General features: G+C 39.9%; 1 protein-coding gene across 1 annotated transcript in view; it reads left to right on the top strand.

Moving 5' to 3' along the window:
- Window positions 1-18,786: 18,786 nt before the first annotated feature.
- gfra3 (GDNF family receptor alpha 3) overlaps window positions 18,787-23,850 on the top strand; it is a 64,938-nt gene continuing 59,874 nt past the window's right edge. Inside the window, exon 1 of the mRNA XM_035160680.2 lies at window positions 18,787-19,244. Within this exon, the coding sequence (XP_035016571.1) occupies window positions 19,205-19,244 (40 nt within the window). The 5' untranslated portion in view covers window positions 18,787-19,204. The remainder of the gene's footprint in view (window positions 19,245-23,850) is intronic.

Genomic DNA, 23,850 nt, shown 5'->3' with positions numbered 1-23,850 from the left:
ACAAAAAGAAAGGGAGCTGTGCAACTTATCTATTCAATACACAATATTCACATTAATATCAATTCATATTTACAGCTTCAGTTCAACAATATGTTCTGCAGAGGAGCTGCTACTGCAGCACAATGTTTTTACATATGGCTTGAATATGGCCATAAATAGGACTATTTCCTTGTATGAAAGTAGTCCCTTGTACTCAAATAAATACAAGTACTATACAGTATGAAGCCGTGCGTCTTCCGCTCCTTCAAATATTTCATAAGAAAAAAAACTTTTTAAACAAAAGAATGGATTCAGTCAACAGAAACGCTGGAGTGCTTTTATTTTGAAACGCATACAGAAAGTGGTTTTAACATTTTAAAATGCATGTTTGTGACATAATTTCAACAGATAAACATTAAAACTGACATTATACTAACATAATAAACATTAGAACAACAGACAACCGACACACAGCTGATCTGCGGCACAACCGCAGCCAGTGAGTTTCGGGGATCGACAGTGAAGACTGCGAGATTGACCGGTAGATCGCGATCGACGGGTTGGCGACCACTGCCCTAAAACATTAAGGAATGCCTGAGCAGTGCACTGGTCTCTGCAACTTCATTTACTACAATGTCATTACATGAGAAATACATGAGAATTTCTTTCTCTGTGCAAATGAGCATCAATGCCTTCAGGTTGTTCTGGGTCAATGTGCTCCCGGTTGGTGCGATATGATATTTTGTGAAAATACGGGACTATCATGCAAAAAAAAAAAAGATTGCTAGCATGCTAACGCTAGCATGCTAATGATAGCGTGCTAACGCTAGTGCGGTCGTGATCTTTTGTTTTAAGGTTTGTTACGACCCTAGCTCAAGAGGGAAAGGGAAGTAAATATGCCAGGTTGGAATTGACAGTTTAAGTTAAAATCATTTTATTTACTGAGTTTTTAGGTGAAAGTTCAATCAAATGAAATTACATAAGCAGAAACAATGGCTTGTACAAACAAGGGTAACAAAAGGAGGACTCTCACCTAGAGCTAATGATGTTATTAAAACTAAACAACAGATTAAAAAATAAACTCCTACGCTAATAAACTTTAAATCTGTTAACAACAAAAAAAAGAATCCACACCCCGAAACTCACTTTAGACTATACAAAACTCTCTAAATGGTGCACTCAAACAATTTCTAACATCCAATCCTACACTTACAAACTTTAGGACGAGTCACAAATGATATCTCACAAAGGATCTAAGGCGTGCTGCTAATCAGCCGCCCTGATTGGACATTCAGTGGGAGGTTATGTAGGGCCGATGCTCTCCCGTGATTGGTAGGGTGGCCTGGGAATCTGCCCATAAGGAGCGAGGGGAAGGAACGATGGCAGGAGCTGCTGATTGAAAACAGGCCACGCTAACACCCGTGGGGGCCAATCCTGCACCGGGGGACGCACAGCCTACTTAACATAAACACACAGCAATACATATCCCAAGGCAGCCGTAACAAGGTTGTTCTGAAAAAAGTGACCATAATACATTGAAATAATATTAAACAAGGATATTACAATCATTAGTGTAATTTTTAAATCCTTATTAAAGGAGAAAATTCTACAATTTGCAGGTGATTCGCAAGGCATTCTGGGTACCCCTACGTTCGAAGTGATGGTCGGAAAAATCTCGGGTTGGTGTGGTATAGAGCCCTACCCCTCTGCCCTACCCCTCGGCCCTACCCCTCGGCCCTACCCCTACACGTGAATGTGCAAAATGAAGGGGAAGGGCTAAGGGATAGGGCCAAGGCGTGAAATGGGATTGGGCCTCAGTCTGTCCAACTGGGAAGCAAGGCCAAACAGCTCACTACATAATGTGCCAACTGTAGCTCTACTATCAAACCTAAGTAGCCATTTGCTTATTTCTCCAAGAACTGAGTTGGGAAGCCCATTTTCACTCACTTTAGCAGATTTTCTAGGGTCCTGTTAGGCAAAATCTGACCAAAGTTGTGGATTAGCAGAAAACCTCCTAAGAATACTGTCTGTCACAATGTCTACAATGTACTTTGACCTTGAAGTCAGTTTCAGGTGATGCTAGTTGCTCATCTTCTGCACACTCTCCAGGTATTTTTCTTTTCTTTTTTCCGACTCTTTTCTAAGTAAGGGCAGTCTGCACTACCAGCTGACAATCTTCCTTCTTTTGCAGCTGTAAGAATATCCATTTCTCTTGGAAGTATTTTGCCCTCACAATAGGCTTTTGTCTGACATCTTTCACAACGTGTCTAAGGCCATAAGCACGTCAACAAACAAGGCTTCCTGAAGCTTCCCAAAGCTCCTAAACACTTTACTTAGGGCCTGATCCTTAGCCCACCACCTAGTTTCTCCTATTGGGGTCAGTCTTCTGTGATGCTTGTCCTGACTCATCTCTTCCCACTTCTGCATACCATTAAGAAGTGAAAACAGTGATGCACTTTCAACAACACTGCCCGGTGTGTCTGACAGTACAAGTTTCAGAGGATGTGCATAACACCATATATGAATCTGAGTAGGAGGCTGCTCAGAGAGAAGTCTAGAAAACCCCTCGACTGTTAGCTGCACTATCCGTCGAGTTGCCCACATGTGCCACTGTCTATGTTGAGCTTCAGTAAAACTTCTTTCAGCAGCTCTGCATAATGCTGCCCTGTAGATGATTCACATTCCACCAAAGCAATTAATGACATATCTCAGTTTAAAAGGACACATATCCTTTGAGTTAGTCTTTGTAAGTTGGCCTCCCATCCACACCTTTGTTAAGGATGTCTTTTGACAGCAGGGTAACAACAGATCCTCTGCCCTTTGACCCAGTTTCATGCTGCCTCTAACTTTTCTCCATTCAACTGATTACATGCTGTTGGAGACAAACATCATATTTGCTCAAGAGTAGAATAATTCCTAGGATGTTTCCATGATTAAAAGCCATATTTTTTAAGATTAAGGCTGCCTCTTGATCTCCCCTGTAACTAATGCTACATTTGCTTATGACTTTTGTGACGTCCACTACACACTCCATCACCTGACGATTCTTCTTCACTTGCTCGGTATGAAATTACATTTGGCTGCCGGTCAACAAGCTTCTTACTACATCTGCCTTTTTTACATTCATAAAATAAGCATCTGCACTATCTCTGTGGAGTGTACTTGACCACTTTTCTTTGGTAAATATGTTTCCAGGCTTTCATACCTGGTATGGGAAGTTCCGGGGGCTGTTGTGGATGATAACAAAAGAACATATCTAAATCCTGTGGCTGAAACCGTTGCAAAAGCATCTGTCTTTTTCTTGGGCAGTTGTTCAGTGTTCTGCTGCTGAGATGTTGTTGCTTCTGTGATCAGTCCCTGAGGAAACTCTGCTCTCTCTTTCTCTCTTCCTACAGTAGTTCTGCGAGACTCATCTATACCTAAGTTAAATCACAACAAAAACAGCAATGTGGAAGGCTTGAGCATATGTAACATGTAAACATGTTTTCATGGAAACATAGATGGTTTTGCCAAAACATGCTGCATTATTTTACATTATTATTTATTCTACTCCCTTTCAATGTTGGTCTTCTTTACCATTCTACTATTATCGATAAAAGGCATAACCGGTCACTAGTTATATGGGGGTGTAAATAGTGGTGATTGAAACATATATGTCTGGCCTATTAGCCCGTTCACAAACTGAACACTCCTCCTGGGCACATTACTTGGTTCTGGAACTGACTCTGACATTAAATCAACATTTTAAAGTAAATTATCACAAACAATCATTATTAAAAACTCATGTCATAATTAAAAGTAATTTTCTAATTATTATGAACTACTAAGCCCTTATTATGACATAAGTCTTAGCATCTCATTATATACAAAGCCATTATAAGAAGCTTCCTCGTATGTGTGACTTTTTTTCAAGAGGCAGAAACGGACTTCAGATCTGAGGACTGTCGCTTTAACTAGGAGACCTGTCTCGTCACCAACAATTTCTGCTTTTGCTGCTTGTTCTGTACCTTCAAGCAGGTGCAAGCTGGTTTTGAACAAATGGCCCATTTGGTCGCGACAGCTTGTAATGCTTACGTTTAAAAAAATTCTGGCCTTTTCAGCCCCTACTTTTCTCTTTCTATTGTCCACCTTGCGTATTTCATCTCCCCATTCTCGCTCACTTGATCTGCCTCCTCCTGTGCTGTGAGTGTCCTGTGGGGTGCAGCCTGTAGTCAAATGTCGCTGCCTGTGAAATTGGTAAGCATGACGTCCTACGACATCACGCTTCAGAGTTCAGGGGGTCACACAGGTTAAGTTATAAGCCTGCATGCAGATAAAAACTGTAACGATTTTGAATGAGATAAACTTGCAGTAGTTGTCACAGTTTATATAAAGAATGTTACGCGACGGCATACGTATTTATTATTTCATTTATTTATCTTTTTATACCCAGCCTCAAATACCAGTAGTCCATAATGAGGTCTTAAAAATAAACACCTAAAAAGGGGAAAAAAATGATAAATATGACACAATTCAAGCCTGAAAACCAGGTCAATCAGCAAGCTCATTTTCTTTCTCGCAAAGGTATACAGATGTGATCTCCCGTACTGGTCAAGCAGATCTCTAAAATTGAAAATTTTTCTGAGAAGTTCCAGACCAACAATGGCTCTACAAAATTAAATGCCTGGCTGACATAAGCCAGATTCAAATATAAACATGTATTTCTGCAGCATGTACTGTGTGATTGAAGCTTGTGTTCACCCCCTCTCTCCCTCCGTCTCATTGTGTGGTGTGTTGCTGATCAGACTGACAGACGGAGGCTAATTCATCCAGGTGATAAGGCGTGTCATTGGCTCTTCGTTCTCCATTGCTACTGTGCTTAATGTGACCTGCAGCATGTCGCGAGCGTGCTGGTCAATATTAGCTCTGCAGCTACGGACTCAAAAGGACATGTTTGTTCACCCTGCACCCCCACCCCCCCACCATAGAAGACAAACACACACATACAACACACACTGACAGACAGAGTGGTGATAGCCCTGATAGTAGCATGGAACAATCTCTCATCGAGGCCTCGAGCTAAGAGCAAAACAGTGGCAGCAGATGTTTGGTAGGGGAGCTGGGGTATCACATGTTTTTTTATGATTCACCTGGTTGTTAATGTTTTTAATTATGTTTTATTGATTTTTTTTGTAAAACTTTAATCATTTTCTACAACGCTTTCATGAAGACTGGTTGCCAATTACTGTTTAATTTTTCCATGTTACAACATTGCATCCATCAAAAATAACCAATCAAACCAACAAATGTAAAATAATATTAGTTTCTTCATGGTTTCTTACTATAACATTTAAATGAAATATTTGATTGGTAAGTATCAGTAAAGATTAAAGTTCCTCTCCTGGCATTGATTACACCCCTAGAAACTCATCTCCCATCAAAGGTTAAAAGGTGGTGATCAAAGTATTTTCTTTGATGAAGTGACCTGGAACGGAAGTAGAAGTGTGTGCAGGAGAGAGGAGAGAGATAGAGAAGAGATTAACAGCATACATAGCCACATCAAGAACCAGAGACAAAACTAACAGCTAGCTATAAGAGACAACTAGCTCGCCATTCTCAGTGGGGACATCCTGGCAGAGCCACCAAAGAAACCAGAGGACATTGTCGGAAGAAACGATGAAGAGGAAAACAGAAGGTGACTGAGTTAGAAATCAAACAAGAATGAATATCCCACTTGACATTTGTCTGCAATGGAAATGGATACAATCGGCATTACTCCTGTGTCAAATGATTTTGCAGTAGCCACCGGTTTTAATCGGCTCTGGCTCAGATAAGCAATGGAAACGTGAAAACCAGGGTGAACTCACGCTGTGTTTGTGACATCAAACATGAAGCACTGAGGGTAAAATAAATTGCAATTGCAAAGGAGATAATACGATTTTTTAGAGGGTTTACTTGGATTTTAAAAAACTGCATATACCTGCTTTGGTGTAAAAGAGGTATAAGTGAAGTTATCGACTCGCTAGTTTATCATCCGAAGCCAGGTATACCCATTTTAAAAGAGGTTTAGTTGGCAAGTTAGCCAAAATTCATGCCCGACATTGATAACTACGCTGGCTACTTAGTTAACAGTCATTCGTCTTTCATTCTTTTTATGTTAAATTTCATCTCCAATGTCACAAAAAATAAAGCTTACCTGTCATACTTTTTTTATATACCTACCTTGTCAGTCAACATGGTTTTTGGCTTCTGAAGTTGCCAGTTTCTTCTCCGCCAGCTTGTCAACAAATGCACAAGTCTATTCATGGGGAGGCTCAGACCAGTTTTTACAACAGTGAAGTACGCATCCCAACTGTTGGAGGGAGGCCGAAAATATATCCAAGAGTGAATCTCACATTGTGTTGCTTTATGCTAGGGGGCTTTCAGTGTGCCTGCTTTCCTGTCCTTTTTTGTGGCAATGAGCAGGGACTGTGAGGGGACCAACTGGAGGCAGAGTATTTCCCAGACAGATGCACAAACTCTGTCAGAGTTGGATCACAGCTTGCTCAGGCCGCTAATTTGCAAAACTGGGAACGAGGAAGGCTTGTGCCTGGAGTGAATGCTCCTATTCCGGCCACCTGAGGTACCCGATGCTGGCTCCTGCAGCGAAACAGTGCTGGGATCCAAAAACTCCAGGTCAGAGTCAGGCTGAAATCATAACAATGTGAAATTACACAGGATGAGTAGAACACATCGCATTTTCAATGAATCACAGAATTTACAGCTGACAGCAGAAGAGAAAACACGTTTAATGTTTGAAAGCAACTACATGATTGGCTGATTTAGACTGCGGTGAAATCGGATTGGTTAGGGAGAAAAAGAGAGAATGGTGAATGAATGAGACACAGAAAGTCTTCCCGATTGAACACACACTGAGCTTCATTTAGACCAGCGGCTGTGGCTGAGGGGTAGAGCGGTTGTCCTTCAACCTGAAGGTTGGCAGTTCAATCCCCAGTCTTCCCCATCTGCCAAAGTGTCCTTGGGCAAGATGCTGAACCCAGAATTGCCCCTCATAGAACAAGAAAGTGCTGCTAATAGATGCACTGTGTGAATGTGAAACTGTACTGTAAAGAGTGGTCATCAAGACTAGAAAAGTGCTATATAAATACAAAAAACCATTACCATTTACCAGAGGTAACCAACCTGTCACTCCTTTTAACGTTCTGGACACACTGGTTGTGTTGCCTATTGGCAAATTGTTTGTTGTTCACACTGGCAGTATGTCTGCTGTAGTTCTGCAGCGGAGCTGTTGGTATAACTGCTGCATTTGTTTAAAAAAAAGCTGTGTTATGTACTTGACTAAATGCCAGGACACTTCAGTATGAAACTGGTCGGCATCTTCCAGTCTTGTGATAACAATCAAAGCCTTTTTTTAAACAAATGAATGGATCCAATAAAAAGAACAACTGGAGTGCTTTTACATTGAAATGGGTACATGTAGTATATATATTAATGTTTGTGACATATTCAACAGATAAACATTTGGTCAAAATTATCTTTCACCAGAGTTTTAATGTTTATCTGTTGGATTTATGTCACAAACATACATGTTTGCAACACTTCCTGTGCCTGTTTCAAAATGGAAATGGAAATGCACATTCAAACAAGGGTTTTGTTGTGAAGTATGTTCAGGAAGTGGACGTTGTACGGCCACATACTGTACTTTTTATATGAGTACATAGGAGTACTTTTATACAAGGAAATATAGTAGTTATGGACATTTTTAAGGCAAACCCTATTGAAAAATAATGCTGGCTGTAGCAGCTCTGCTGCAGAACTTCTTGCTGAACTGAGAAGCTAAATATTGTGCATTGAACAGATGCAGTAAATGTGAACACTGTGCATTGAAAAGATAAAGTTGCATAACTGTCTTTCTTTGTGATGATGTAACAAGCTATCTTACGTATAGCTTGTTGTAACCGAAATAGCAAAATGAATAGATATAACCCTCCTAAGTGGGTTTTTTGGAAGACATTGCAGTGGTAGATCTCAGTTTAGGTTTGGAATTAAAAAGTGATCTTGGGCTTGAAAAGGTTGGTTACCACTGATTTAGACTATAATGTAACAGTGAAAAACTGATAGAAAATATTCTTAGAAATACAAATAAAAACATATTATTTGGTGAACAAGGGATGAATCAAATGCAAACATGAAAAGCATAATACATTAGAGCCACTAAAGCTTGTCTAACCTTGTTCAGTACCTCTTCACGCCCTTAAATGAATTCAAAGGTAAAAAATGACTATTTCTGTTGTGACATAGCTTGTGTGTGCTTTAATTCTATATGAGGAACCATGGTGGGTGGGAAGGGGTGGACTGTGTGCGTGTTTCAGCTTATATCCTGTTTGTTTAGTCTCTGCAGCTCTATGAGGGCAGCGAGGTAGCAGCTCACTGGGTTTAGATTGTATGTCATTTGGCATTTCAAGTGGAACTAACAAGCCTATAAAATGGTAAAGAGAGGAAGACGAGAAGAAGAGAGAGAGGGAGAATGAGAAAGAAAGAGAGATGGGGGAAAGAGGAAGAGGTGAGGAGAGGAAGTAGGCATGGATGATAGAAATAAAAGAAAGAACAAAAGTGAGATATAGGAAGAGGTTGAGCGGGAGAAATTTCATGTGAAATTGTTTGTGAGATTTGGTAAGGTTATTTGGTATTTCACGCTCACATGGATCTGATCTTATTTTGTGCTAATAATGGACAATTTATCTCAGCCTCAGCTCAGTCTCTCTAAGGGCAAATTCTTGGACATGGACTGTGTGATTCTACACATTCTGGTTAATTTTATTGGCACCCATGAATTTTAAGTACGTAATTTTGAATATCTTCATAAATTAATCAAAATGAATTTTGAAAGGAATATTTAACAAAATGTCCCAGGTTACAGAACGGAAGAAAAAAAATCATCATTGGGAGGGAATTGAATGATGAAATCAGCAGATTACCAAAGCAATCTAAAAATATTTTCAAAATGGTAAAGACGAACTAGCCAGCATTACCAGCAATTAGTTAGGACCTAACATATCAGACATGAACGACAAAGCCATCACACGACTAACACTTGCCAGAGCAAATGACACTGACCGCCCCCCTCAATCACCATTTCACATTAGTGCCATCAGAGGAGCCTCTGCCATTGCAGCGCTAACAAACTGTCACGGTGAATGTGTCATTTATGGATTTATGGTTTTATGTTTCATTTATTGTATTGTCCTACCTGTTGGTTGCCTGTGTTAAAATGTGCCTATTTGTGTTGATCTATACTGAATTGGCTGTGAAAACAAATTTCCGCAAGGGGACAATAAAGTCATTGGATGTGTAAAGCTCTTGACAGTAGGTTAAAGTAAATACAGACAACCAATTAACACTGATACTATTCTTTACTACATACTAATTATTAACAATAAAACACTAATACACATTTAAGGCCTTCATGATGAAAGATGAATGTAGAACCAGGGTTTGGTTCACATTTGGACACAAAAGCCTATGTATAATTTCTTATTATGTGCTGTTAGTAAAGAGGAAGGTACTTGTGTGTCTCTGACACAGCTTGGTCAACATGGTAGTGACCAGAATGAGGGAGATGGTGATGGGGTCACAGCAGAGCTGAAGCCGTGAAGAAGAAGAATGATTTTTGTTGAAGCTGGTTGGAGCAACACAGAAACAGAATGGGACATTTAAATCATGTTTAAGAAGCAATATCCAAAACCTTCATTTCAGTTATGGGTGCTCATTTTCAAAACAATGCATAGGATTCATACTAAAAGTTTATGTGCACACAAAAGCAGACATTGGCTAAAGCAAAAAAAAGATTCAGATTTATAAAACCATGCCCATGCATACCTCAGGGGAATGCTCCCTTTAAAAATAACAGTTCACGTGGAAACCTTCGTAAGTGGATCTGCCTCATACCCCGCCCTCTACACGCCCACATTCAACCATAAATCATCAACTCATTAATATTAAGTTAACCTGCTGACCAATCGGTTTCTATGGTGAATCATGGCATCAAGCAATGAGAAGGAAGAGCACAACTTGGCTGACACCGAAATCGAGGTGCTTGTTAGTGAGGTAAAGAAAAACAAATTGCTCGGTGGCCTCGTCAGTGATATCACTAATAATGAAAATAGACTGATTGGTAACGTGTTGCTGCTGCTGTGAATGCAGTGAATGAGGTTGACAGAGAGGACTGTGCCTCAAAAATAAAATATATTAAAAAAATTGCTTCTCACCGTCAGAGTGTCAGAGAAGTTGTTGTATCGCCTACTCATTTTAATAATCCCATTCAAAAAGGCAGGATTATTGAATTCAAGGAAGGCTGCGGTATCCCCAATCTATAAAATTTAACAGGATTATTTGTATTCCCAAAAGAGGCTTTAGACAGAAAGGTAAATATTATACAGTGTTAATCATATCACACACATACCTGTCGGCTATTTAACTCACAGTGATGTGCAGTTGTGTTTCTACTGGGATGGTTCGGTTGTAATACTGGACTCAAAGATCCAAGATCACAGAGAATCAGTTGATGAGTCAGTCATCGTCAACGGACAAGAAATCTCTGTGGTCACTGAACACTCTTTTTCTCCTCTTACTTTTATATGTTTACATCCCCATCAGTGCTAGTGCATCCATCACAAAGCATTACATACAAATAAATGGTCTGTATTTGATCTGAATTTATATGAGCTTTTCTCGTTTTGATGACCATTCAAAGGGCTTTACAGTACAGTTTTTTTCTTTTGCCATTTACCAAATCACACATACATTCATATAGTGCATCTATAGGCAACACATTTTTCAATGAGAATGGCACCAGGCATCATGGTAAATTTTAGGTTCAGTATCTTGCCCAAGGACACTTCGAAATACAGAATGGGGAAGACTGGGATCGAACCACCAACCTTGTGACTTTCTCTATCCCCTGAGCAGAATTTATGTTAACAGCAATCAGACCGATTACTTCACATAACAGTCCTTTCCTAGCCCCCACCCATATTTGGAAATGAAAGTTTGCCAGGTGAAGACAGTTAATCTGTAAACAGATTTTACACACACACACGCTCAGTGTTAGAAGATATTAAAAAATACTAATGGCTATTCACTTTTACAAATGAAGGTTCTTATGGAACAGTTATGTTGCACAAACACAAATAACACTGCTTGTTAAATTATTATTTCTCTGTTTCACTTTCAGGTGCAAGAACAGTCCCCAAAAATGTAATTCCTTTCCCAAGCGCTATTCAATAACAACAAACTTCAAAACATTGAGAAGATTGCCTCATCATCACACCATCATCCTCACCGCCACTGTGTGGTATCTCCACCCTAAAGACCACCTCTTTCAGCTAGTTAGTAGAACCAGGTAGATCCCCTAAATTTGTTGGCATGACTCCAGATTAACTCATCTTTCAGGCCTCCCTCCCAATGTATCTCCAAGCACAACCAAGTAAGATGTACCATGCATGACCTCCACTCATCCCTCAGGTCGTTCCTTTGTCTTTCATTTACTGTTCCTGTTTGTGCCCTCATATTTGCATCATGTTGGATGATACCTGCAAAAGCTGAGATTTTGTTGTGACTTTCTCTCCTCTTAAAATGGCACTACAATGTACTATTTGTACTATCTTAGCTTTGAGGAACTGAAGCCAATACCAACTCACATTGGATGAGAGGCAGGGTACACACTGGACAGACATAGTCAATTAATTTAGTCCTAATTCATCCAAATAGGTCTAAGTTTCTAAAACATTGCTTATATTTACCGAACTCATGTTGACCCAAGAACTCTTAGACCCAGAAGATGTATTGATGCATTCAAATGTTTGGTGGCATAACAGGCTGCTTCTTACAGATTGAACTTATGCAGAGATTCTTAACTATGTGAGAACATATTTGTGATAAAATATTCTTAAATCTACGTTTGGTAAATTCAGCTGAAGGATCTCTGTCGAAGTTTTAACTTTTATCAAACTTCACTACTGTTTTCTATGCCCCGTCATTGAGTCCTGTGTTAGACTAAAACAGACAAAATATCTATAATTTCAGTATGAAATAAAGAAAAACAAAACAGTGCATTTGATGTTAATAACTTTACTGGGCTGATTCTGCCTCAGAAGCACCATGTATTTGATCAATATCATCAAACAGAAGGCTTGACAAGTTGCAAAAAACAAGAGGCCATGTAGCGATGTCACAGTGGAGGAGTGAGATTCCAATTGGGAGTGTACATTTGTTTAGATGTTTTGAGAGGGCGGCATGTTTTATAGATGAGCCACATGAAATAACTGAATATTATCACACTAGTTACATAACTTGTCTTTCAGTGTCCTAGCTGACGTTCCTCATAGATATGAGAATGATAATTTTCACTCTGTCAGATTTTCCTAAACAGGTTTATTTTCTCCATCAGCAATCCAGGGATTCACTCACCAAAAGAAGCTGCCATAGAATGCCTCCTACCAAATAAATGTTGTTCTCTTTGTTCTGTCTTACAGTCTTCAACTGGGGTCATCTTTACTGTTTATCAGATTAGTCCATATTATTGAAGCTTTATTGTAAATCTACTACTACTGCTGTTCAATATTGCACTTCTGTAAGACTCTTCAGTATCTTTGCCAAGGACCAAGGAGACTGGGATCAAACCGCCAATCTTGTGGGTAGTAGACAACCCTCCTAAGCCACAGCCACTCAAGAATAAAAATCAATGCTGTTGTATTTTGTATGGTTTTCTGGACCCAAATTGCAGATAAAGGAACAAGTTGGTTGTGCAGAACAGAATATGTTTTTGCCTGGCAACATGAACAATTTAATGAAGGTTTTTTAAGTTGTGTACTGTTAGCTTTTTGGTTGAGTTGAAGCACAATACTTGAGCACTGGATATCTTGTTGGTTGCCACCTTTTTGATAAATGGTCTTCCACTGAGACAGTGAATCGTGGGATGACTTGGGCAGGAACAGATCCACCTTTTGGAGCCTTTATTTCTTAGGATGGAAGGACACATTTGTTGACTGTCCCACCGCTGTGACCCAGTCGTTGTTCAAATGCGGCCCCTGAATTGAGACACAACTAAGGGTACTGACAAAGTAAAACAGGAAATAACCAGAATGGCACTCAGTAGAGCACATGCTTCCATCACGGCCCAACAGTCCCCTTAAATTCAATCAAGCTGAACCAAATTTTACACACATTTTTTTATCATCAAAATCTATGGATTATTTCCTATGAATAATGACAGCAAATAAAAAAATCATTGATGCTTCCAACAAGTTGAAATCTGTTCACTTTTTTTTGTTATCTCACAAACAAACATGGACAGGGTGACACAACTTCCTTGGTCATCTGCTCAAAGTCCAAACAACTGAAATCAAGTGCATATCCATTCAACAAATCTTAACGAGTCCTAAACACATCTACACAAAGAAATTTAAAAAGTCCATAAAGTCAGATGACCTTCAAAAGTCCTTAACAAGGACATATCATAATCAGAACAAGAAATGTGGTCTTTTTTATTCCACAAATTCTACTTCATTTATTAAATGTATCTATTCAGGTTAAAAAATATTACACTTTTGTTGGCAAACATAACCTGGAGCCTCTAACTAGCAGCTCCACTCTACCAGATTTTTTTTCTCTAAGTGATCCTTAAAAGAATAAGAGTTAGATAATGGATGGCAAGATGTCTAAAATGCATGCTGCATATATGCAATCAAATAAGAATGCTATCTTCCAATCCCTTTAAAAACTAAGTGTGCTTGCACATTGACAGATTGGTATTATAAAGATGGGTTTTCCATGTAGAATGAGACAACACTTCTCTGGACAGGAAACAGTTTAACTTTGCCCTAAGGAGATGGCTTGTGCAAGCAGAATGTTGCAGTGATAAGCCCTTAGAGGCTGTGGTTTATGTTGATTTTAGAAAAGCTATGGGGGTTAGGGTCATGTGTCTGCCGTGGTGCCATTGGCCATGACCCCAGATGCAGGAGCCGGGTTGGCATTGGCAGGGACCCCCTGATGCAGAAGAAAACTGAGTGTTGGCAGAGAGCCCTTGGCTTCTGGCTTGGTGTCACTGGAAGTGCTGTGCAGTGGAGATCCAGAGGTGCTGTGCAGTGGAGACCCTTGCAGCTTAAGCCTGTGACTTTGGCATGGAATGGCCACTAGAAATCTGAGGCTGAAGCTTGGAATGGTCGCCAGGGACCTGGGTTCCCTTTCCCCTAGGGGCTCCAACCCCATGATATCTGGATTTGGCAGCCAAGCGAGTCCCACGAAAAGGGGACTGATCATCCAAATATGGTCAGTCTAGGTTATATTCAGACCAAGAGTCTAGCAGCATGCTACCAGGTCGGACATAAACAGACTGGGTGGCTGTCTGAAGGCTAACAAGCTAAAGGCTAGCCGACAGGAAAATGGGATGGAGGCTAGCAGGCCAGAGGCTAGCAGGCCAGAGGGTAGTTGACTGAGAAGCTGGCTGGAGGCTGGCAACTGCAAATGCAGGCTGGATATTTAACCGCAACAGTAATGTCCACAAAGTTGTTTCGCTATGGTGGCAAAAAACCTATTAGCCCAGGCTAAACCAGAATTCATTTACTGGATCCATACTGGCCAGTTTGTCCTGTAACGTCTTGAGACTTGTGAGGACCCATAATGCAGATGACACACAAGGGCAAATAAAACAAAGTCTTTAATTTGACCCATGGGTAGGTATAAAGGTTGGCAGTGAAATCAGGCAGACATATCCAAAATCATCTAGGCTGAAAGCACGGTCAAAAAACATATCCGTGTTTGAGAATCCATCCAATAAATGTGGAGGAATTAAATTAAAAAATGTCAGCCCCAAAGTGGCTTTTGAGGAATAAGCACAGTAGCACCAGAGTCAGAAGAATTCAGTCTGTTCAGAGGCTGTTTCAAGGCAAATCTATCAGTACGTGTTGAGATATTTAAGGTTGAATAGAAGTGGTGGACCAAACAGAACATTGCTGGTTGTAGATAACATGTATACAGTATACAATATACACATGCTATGTGGCCTATAATACAGTAGTGATGGAATTTATATGACATGGAGCAGTTAGCTTAAATTTTTATAACATGACATCATCGCATGATATGCACCATCTCTTAAAATGACCTACACCATCATCACCATGGAGTCCTGTTGGCCAGTGGCTGTATGTAACGATTTACTGCCAGTTTGGCAGCAGACCTCCATGGTGGAGACAGATGTGGTCACAAAGCACACCTTTATTATGATGTCACAGAGGTTGTTATTTGTTGTGATGTCACAGTGCTGTGCACCATATGTCATTCCCTGGAGAGTTGAGGCTCTCCACTGATTAGCTGAACAGCTTGTTGCCCAACAGGCCATGACGTTGAATGACCTCTGGGGGTGAACAGAGGGGCATGTAATTTGCTTGATGGGACAAGGTGGTAACACTTTTGTGTGAGCATGAGTGTGTATGTGTGTGTATGTGCATATCATTAGTATAATGAGCCCCCTGATTTTACGTTGAAATTTCATGTTGGCTGAAAAAGCGGTTCATACATAAAGTTACATTTTGCATTTCTTTATCTCCATGCCCTCCCTGTTGCTCGGCTGTCTAAGGAGCTGACCGATCATCTTGTTTCTCATGTTAACATTTTGTAAATGCAAACCCATAAAAACTCTGTCCCCTCTCAGCTGCTTCCATCACAAATCATAGGAATTGCATGTGATGAAACTGAAGCACACGTGATGGGGGATTGTCTGTGAGCATGTGTAATTGTGTAAGTGTTGTACATGTTAATACTATTTATGGCTGGCCACCCATAAAACTCTCTGCTCCCGCTCCTCTCTCCTCCATTTATACAATTATCCAGTCCAGCAGTGCACCTAATGGCCTTACACTATAGCAGCACACAGCGCCACACATGTTCTGCCCTAAATCCACACGCCATCTACACTTCCATCACAATGAAAAACCACATGCTGTAAGCAACAAGGTGTGAGCCAAAATGTTCTAACATTTACTCAAACTCAATAACATTACACACAAAAGCAGGTCATTTAAAGTCTGTTATGTTTCATTATATTTTTTCTTTTTCTTTTGTGAAAAAATTCTTAAAGTAAATTAGAATAAAGTTAAATATACACTGTATATTTTTCAATATACAATGTGAATAACTGCAAATGATTTATACTTAATACATGGACCCTATGAGTAGTATCTTGTGCGCACACACACACACACACCGTCAAACAAGGATTTACTGTACAGGCATGTGCTTGAACATGTGGGTGACAGACAGTTCTAGCGACGGTGTCACACTATTCCACAGAGAAACACTGACTGTAAAAATAACTTTTGTCTCTGTTCAAGAAAGCTCCACAGGGAACCTTTAACCATGCACAGCACCAGGCTGTTTCCCTGTGTTAAGGTGGAGACACTACAACGTTATAGAGCAACACAACAGTTCCTACAATGAACACGCAGCAACAGTGACAGATAAAGTCCCTTTTAACATGAAGAAACCTCCGACAGAACCAGACCCAGTGGGGGTGGGGTGGGGTGGGCATCTGCCTCAACTGGTTGGGTTGAGAGGAGAGGAATCAGGGGAAACAGAGAGAGAGTGTAGGAACAGTGGAATAAACTTTGTATTTAATCACTGTCAGACTGGCAATTGAAATGACAAAATAATAGTGATCTTTTAAGATGTAATATCAGCACCAATTATTTAATAATAGTAATAATGACAACAGTTAATGCTTAGAGCAGTTCCCTCAGCAGTAGGCTGGAGGTCAGTATAGGCCTTATCTCCCATTCTACTCTTACAGACGCTAAGAACTACAAGTGAGGCTGTATTGAGGGACCAGGTGATCTTCTTCGCGGTACACCTGGAAGCCAAGGTAATGTCATCTGGTTATATTGTTTCTCTAAGGGGAAACATTTAATTGAAAATTTAAAAAAAACTGAACTTGGAATATAAAAAAATCACAGGTCATTCAGGCCTTTACGTTTTTACGACATTCCTGAATTTTGGCCACCGGATAACTTTAATCTGGTTTCATGGATACATTCAGATTTGTTTCATCTGCCAATGGAAGTCTCCACCCATTTCTTGTCATCTAAATCTATTACAATCTCTATAATATTCTTTAAATGTTTGTGTGTACACAGTATTTCAATGGCATTCTTTCACGATTTTTTGGGCTTGCTGAGAAATGTGTAAATGAATCTGATAAATGTGGACGTAAGCTAAATCACACCGGGTCAACAATTAGAAGATGATTATCCTTCACAGAGATTATGTGAAAGTTAATATAGCTGTCAAGTGATTTGAGTGGTTTTTATTCAGCATTTATCCTGAAACAAACTTTAACTAATGGTTGTGTGGCATAATAAAAAAGAAAAGGTATATTATGAGAGGATGACTCATCTCTTAATGCTGCAACTGCTGAAGTTGCACCTCTGGGTACTTCTCAGAATTCAGTCCTCTGTATCCTGTTATTACAGACACGTCCGCATCCCCTCAACTCAGCTCTGTGAAGGTGCAGGGCTTATGGAAAATGGCCTTTATTAAAGAACAATAACACATCAATATTGAATAAATAATATTATATCATGAAAAAAGTACATGAATTGAGCAACGTGGCATACTGTTGAGAGAGACACCTTTAAAAAAAAAACCATTTCTAATGTTTCACACATTTTAGTGTTCATTTTATTCCTTCTTTTTATTCAATTAAATTATATTTCTGTAGTGCCAAATTGCAACATACATTATCTCAACGCACAAAATGATAGAGAAACCCAACAGTTCCCACAATGAGCAGCACTGGTGACTGTGGAGATAAAAGAGAGAGAGAGAGAGAGAGAGAGAGACTATGGGATGGGGAAGAAAAGTTTGTGACATGTAGTAAAATAAATGGGGAGAAGTGAGAAGTGCTCAGTGCATGATGGGAGGTCCCCCAGCAGTCTAGGCCTATAGCAGTATAACTAAACAATGCTTCTCACCTGTACTTTATGTTTCTTTTATTTCTGTAAAGCACATTGAATGGCCTAATGCCCTCTACAAATAAATGTACCTAAAGCTCCACGTCCATGGGTGAAATTTTACTTATTAATGTATAGTTACAAGTACATGATTTTGAATGATTTTTTTCGTACTTACAGGCTTTTGAACATGGAACTTTTGGTTTTACTTTCCATAGAAGTTCTGTTTTTCAATGAATGCTGTGAACTCAAAACGTTGGGTTTATTGCAGCTGTTTGGATGGAAAACAAAACGAGCTAAGAGATGCAACACAGAGCTGTGAAGAAATGCAAAGGAGTTGATTGTAAGTGCAATGACTACAAGTATCAAGGTCTGTAGGTCATATTATCCTTCTGCTTAGGAAAACATACCATCAAGAGAATTTCAGATGCATGGAGAACTGCAGCTATTCTCAACTTGTCCTTTAAAAGACCAACATACTTCCCTGATTTTGTTGCAGTTTTGAAACAAATCTCTTTACTAATTGTGAGGATCATTTTGGCCGGGGACAAAAGTTTCAGAAGCCACTGTAACATTCTTCACTGTCTTTACATCACGCGACAGTGGGCTAGACTGATAAAAGAAACTCAAAGGACAGCATTGTAAGTGGTATCATCATGACGGCTCAGTTCTAATGACCTCAATACAGGAATTATTTTCATCCCTTGGTTTATTGTCCCCAAGGTGATGATGTGAAGAAGAGGAGGAGGAGGAAGAGGAGGAGGAGGAGGAGGAGGAGGGATACCACCAGTTAATAACCCCTGCCTCCCCTGTCTGACAGCATCATGAGCGCACAATGTGCGGGACCTCTTCACCAGCGGAGCCGCGTCGTGATGACTGTCCAGGGGCCGAGCAGCAGCCCGCTGACGCCTGACGTGTCCTCCATCCAGAAGCTGATTTCTCCACGCAGCGCGCCGTGAAGCTGGGCTTACAGACACTCACACACTGTCACACACTCGCAGCGCCTGTGTGTGTTGGCTCCGACACATTTATCCCAGGCGGCTCAGTCCTTCCATCTGGGGATTGAAACTTGAGGGACTTTACCGTGGCAGTCAGAGAACAAAAGGCGCACGGACGGACGGAGGGAGCGCGGTGAATGTAGCGGCAGGCTGGGTGTCTGTCTGCGGGGCGCACAGCGGTGCTGCTGGAACAAGTCCCGTCCCACGTCCCGTTTTACCCCCGGTGACACGCACACGGCAAACATGATTCTCCTCGGGACTGTGCTTCTTCTTTTCTTCTCAGGTACGTTCAGCAGTTTCATTATCAGTCTGCTATAACACATACATGATTCATCTGTTGGGAGACACGGGAACAAAAGCGCAGTAACACAAGTTATGCTGCAAAGAAATTCATCACACTTAGCCACAAAGAGAATTTCCTCCTCACTTTTATTCTCCACTTCCATCACTGAGAGGTGCAGGGTGAGGATCCACAGGGACGAGACGCTTTTTCTCTCCTCTCAACTTTTCAGCAGAGTGAAAAAAGCAGACGAATGTTACTGACTTTATAAGTTATCAATGGTAGGTTATGTATTAATAATTCAGTTTCAATTCAGAATTGTATTCTTATAAAACGTCATTTGGCTACGCCCTTCCAGCTCCAAGCTCAGAACTGAAACTTTAAAAGCAGCCCAGAAACACTCAGGCTGATCGGATGAATCCCAGCAAAAGCCAACATCAACAATTAGGTCAAGTCTTTGTTCAATCTGTATGGACAAAAAAATTACAAAAATACCGTGAGTTCGTCTTAAAATATTTTTTTATTTTTGAGTTATGGGTATTGTTTGATCCCATATTTTGCACGATTGTACATAAAATAGCCAAAAAGCATAGAAATAATTAGACAATAAAAAGTGACTTTGGGGAAGCCAATGTCCTGACAATTATGAAATTAGCAAATAGAATTTGATGGATGTCTTGAACCCTAAAATCGCCTAAAATGTGTGATGTAGAATGAATTCACTGGGGAGAAAAAGGGTTATACTAGAAAATATGAGAGCGAGAGAGAATATGATTGTACATAGAACAAAGCCTTAAATATGTCCTCAGTCTGCTCTCATGACGAAGGATTAACGCAGCTCTTCCTGCAAACAAAAGCAAAAAAATCAGGCATAAAATGAATTGATTTGGGCACCTGTATTTAGGAATTTATACATAAAATAAAGGATTCTTTTTGATAATCTTTTTTCCAGTTGCTCACATTTATACACTTTTATAGATTTTTAAACTGTGTCCGAGAGGCAGTTTTTGGTTATGGTGAATACATGAATCATAGAAAAGGTTTCAATATTTTTACCTTCATCCTTTCTCTGTGAATGTCCCTAGAACTTATTTTTGGTCTATAGTTGACCTTTTGTAATTGACTTGAGTTTTTCCCGTGTATTGTTTTTTAATGATGACAATTATTGACTGTTTTAAAGCGTCGTATGGATACTCATGAACATTGGAACCTATTAATTCCATAAATCATTTTGTGAATTCTGAGAAATACCCAGCAAAACTTGAAATCTCAAATGATTAAGGTAATATATTTTTGGAGTATTTGTAGGACTGAGGATACGTGCTTTTGCTATCAACCAGTCAGCTTTTTGATCATGACTTAGTAAATGATGAACTTATTGTTGGCTTTGGGCGTGATATTGTCCTGAGCATGAGCTAGTCCTTTTTCTCTTTGTATGATATGTATAGAGGTGATGTGTTCCGTAGTCAGAGCAATAAAATAATGACAATGAAAAGAAAGCATAAAAAGGGATTGTTAACAGCACAATAAACATAGTCTGGATCTTCTCTAAAGGGATGTTTACAGAAGCCTGAAACAGTGTGTTGTGCTCAGGTCTCTAACGACCATTTTGTGGTATTCCATGGCACACATCTGGGAGGGCAGTGTCACCAAAAGAGCAAAAGGGAGTTTCCACGTCAAAGACAAGTAGACTCAGGTCAACGTTTGAGGGTCTGTGATTCTTCATTACAGATGTAATAACATACATTCATGATAGTATATCTCAGTGTTAAGAAGCTGCTTTACCAAACCCAGACAAAGAAACAAAGACAGATTTTTGGTCTCCAATGTTGGGAGTGATCATGACTGAACAGACTCCTGAAATACAGGTTACCATAGTCATAGGAATCAATAAACGTCTGAAAAACATTTCTGGTCGTCTGCAATAAAGAGGGTTGGGTGAAGCCTTCCTAGAACTGAAGATTAGATAACAGGTAAGACAACAGACTTTACAATCTGTGGGTAAATAGGGAGATTTGTTTGTGACAAAATATGAGAGTTATAATTTAGTACACAGGGAGAGAAGCAAATTTCTGTGCAGAGTTTTACCTATCTCCTTTCTGGTTTTTATTAGATTCTTAGAACTTTAGAATGTGAGAAGGCCTTTGATAACAATTTCATCCGAACATGGCCACGTATGGCTCTTACACTCAGATGCTTTTCACAGTTAAAGTCTGATGTTATGGTGAAAACATAACAAGAGCACATGGAGAAGTCGCCTGACATGACTTAGCACATGGAATCTCACAGGATGACAAATCAGTTTCAGTTTCTGGCGACCAAACCTGTCCTTGCTTGATGTGAACTTTAATTACACTGAAATAAATGAAATTGTCTTTATGCGTATTAAAGATGAAACACTTAAGATATATCAACATTTCTCAGACAAACACCCGCTCTGTAAGATAGGCTAATTTGATGGGTTGGGTTTGTGGACTTATCTGACAGTATTAGAATACAGTGGTTATGGTTCACTTTTGCCTGTATGTGGTTCCACGCAATATACAGCAATCCTGGATTTGTTGACATTTAGATCTATTTTTCCCCCTCTTTTTTCAGTCTTAAATGTTTTGTTTGCGTTTGTATTTTTGTCATTGTATTGATACAGTGCTGTAGGGGCGGCTACAGCACTGTTGACACAGGTTGGTGGAATCACATCCAAAATACTAAAGATCATCATATATTTGTGTTTTTTCCAATGAACACACATATCTGGATATGTATTCTCAGATCATCTTTTCTACTACATTTTTCAAATTACCTGAGCTATTCCACAGCCCTCGCAGGTGCCCCCTGGTAGCTGCAGAAGGACCTCCTAGTGCACAAAGACGACTTGGGAATCAGATCATGTCAGTGCGGTGGAAGGACTAATGACATTCCCCTACAGTGGCTTTATGTGAGCATGGTCTGTGCTGCAGAATGGCCCCACTGTGTTCATTAGCCATGTTAATGATTGTCCAGCTTGTAGTGACAGTGTAATGTTGAGTGACAGGCTCATATATCTCCTTGTCTCTCTGCGTCAGTTTCACCCAGCCTCCCCCTGCTCTCGCTCTCCCCCAAGGCTTTCAGGTAGTGTCTGATTTTTTTCTTTTTTCAGTCTCAATCTAAATTCCCCCTCGGATTCAGTGGCGCGTCAGAATAAATTGTTCAAGTCGTTCAATGAGGAAGTGCAGTCAACCAACGCCGGTGTGCAAACACATTTGGAGCAGTGGTGGTTGACGTCTTATCGGTGCACAGGCAGGTGTTTGTGTGTATTTTTAGGGGTTGGAGGGTGTGTGACAGGGCTCATTTTGTGTAGACGGCCCTAGTCGGTTTTTGAAGACCTATACTGATACCAATATTTTGGGAGAGAAGCTGCCCACAGGGAATATTTACCTTGTCTTTTGGATCTTATTAGTGTATATGCTTATGGTTCCCCTCAAAGAAAAAACTGTTTTCTCAATCATAAGCATGGAGTCAAAACAAACACATCCTTTTCTGTTAAAGTTACACTGGGTCGCCTTATTAAACAGCACATATTTTTGTCTGAAAACAAAAAGGACAAAAACAGCTTTCTTCTCCTTGGTTCAAAGTGTGTGGAGCTCTGTAATGCCACATATTGTTCACCATTTGACAAATTTGAAAAAATAATTAAAGAGGAAAATTAGAGCTATCTTACCAACTGTTAGTTTAAGGGTTAGGGTTTATCAAAGACATATTTACCACTTATTGGTTAAAACTAACAACAAATGTAACTGTAACAGAGTGGTTTTTGGTGTAGCAGTATGTTGAAAAATAATATCATTCACTCTTACTTGAACATTTTTAACTCAAGTATCTTTGCTGCATTTCATTAGTGCTGCAAAAGTCATATGGTGAAGTTATGATGAACCATTTGAGCCAAATCAGCAGCTACAGCAGAGAAGAAGCTGCTGCTTTAATGCACCACCTGGCACTCGTAAAGTTTCCCGAATAAACGTCATAAAATAAATATAATGTCATGTTGCGTCATCAATAGGTGTTTGCTGGGCTGGGCTGGGCTAAAGGCTTTATGCTAAGATATTTTATGGTTTTTAGTTCTGACTTCAATGTTCTGTGCGGCACCTTTCTGCTGTGTTTGATAATCAAGTTGTTACTGAGCAGTTCATTCAGCTCAGTGTTGGAAAACCTGGACGAAAATAGTAAACCCAGACAGACTGAGTAGACTGCTTAAATTTTACATTGCAATTATAATAATAAATAATTTGTGCATATGCCCCCTAAAAAGTTGAGTGCCAGGTATGACAAAAGAAAGAGACATCACAAATCACCCTAAAACTCTATGCTTGGCCAGTTAAGCCATCTTGCAGCTGCTGAAATGCTGCATGCTAACAAGGTGCAACATTTCTGATATTTGTTCTTGTCTCGTCAAATTTGGATCACCCTTTTTAATAAAATGAAAATCTATGCAAACTTATATATTGCTGCATAAATAGTAATATGTTTGTCAAATTTAAGATATTCTCCCATCCAAACACACAACCTCCACTTATGGCACAGAAACACACACACACACACAAAACCATGCCAGGTGTTTCAAACTGTAGGCTAT

This window comes from Hippoglossus stenolepis, chromosome 7, assembly GCF_022539355.2.
Source record: "Hippoglossus stenolepis isolate QCI-W04-F060 chromosome 7, HSTE1.2, whole genome shotgun sequence".
NCBI classification, from domain to species: domain Eukaryota; kingdom Metazoa; phylum Chordata; class Actinopteri; order Pleuronectiformes; family Pleuronectidae; genus Hippoglossus; species Hippoglossus stenolepis.
Note: the sequence above shows the minus strand (reverse complement) of the source record. Positions and strands in the feature narration are given on the sequence as shown.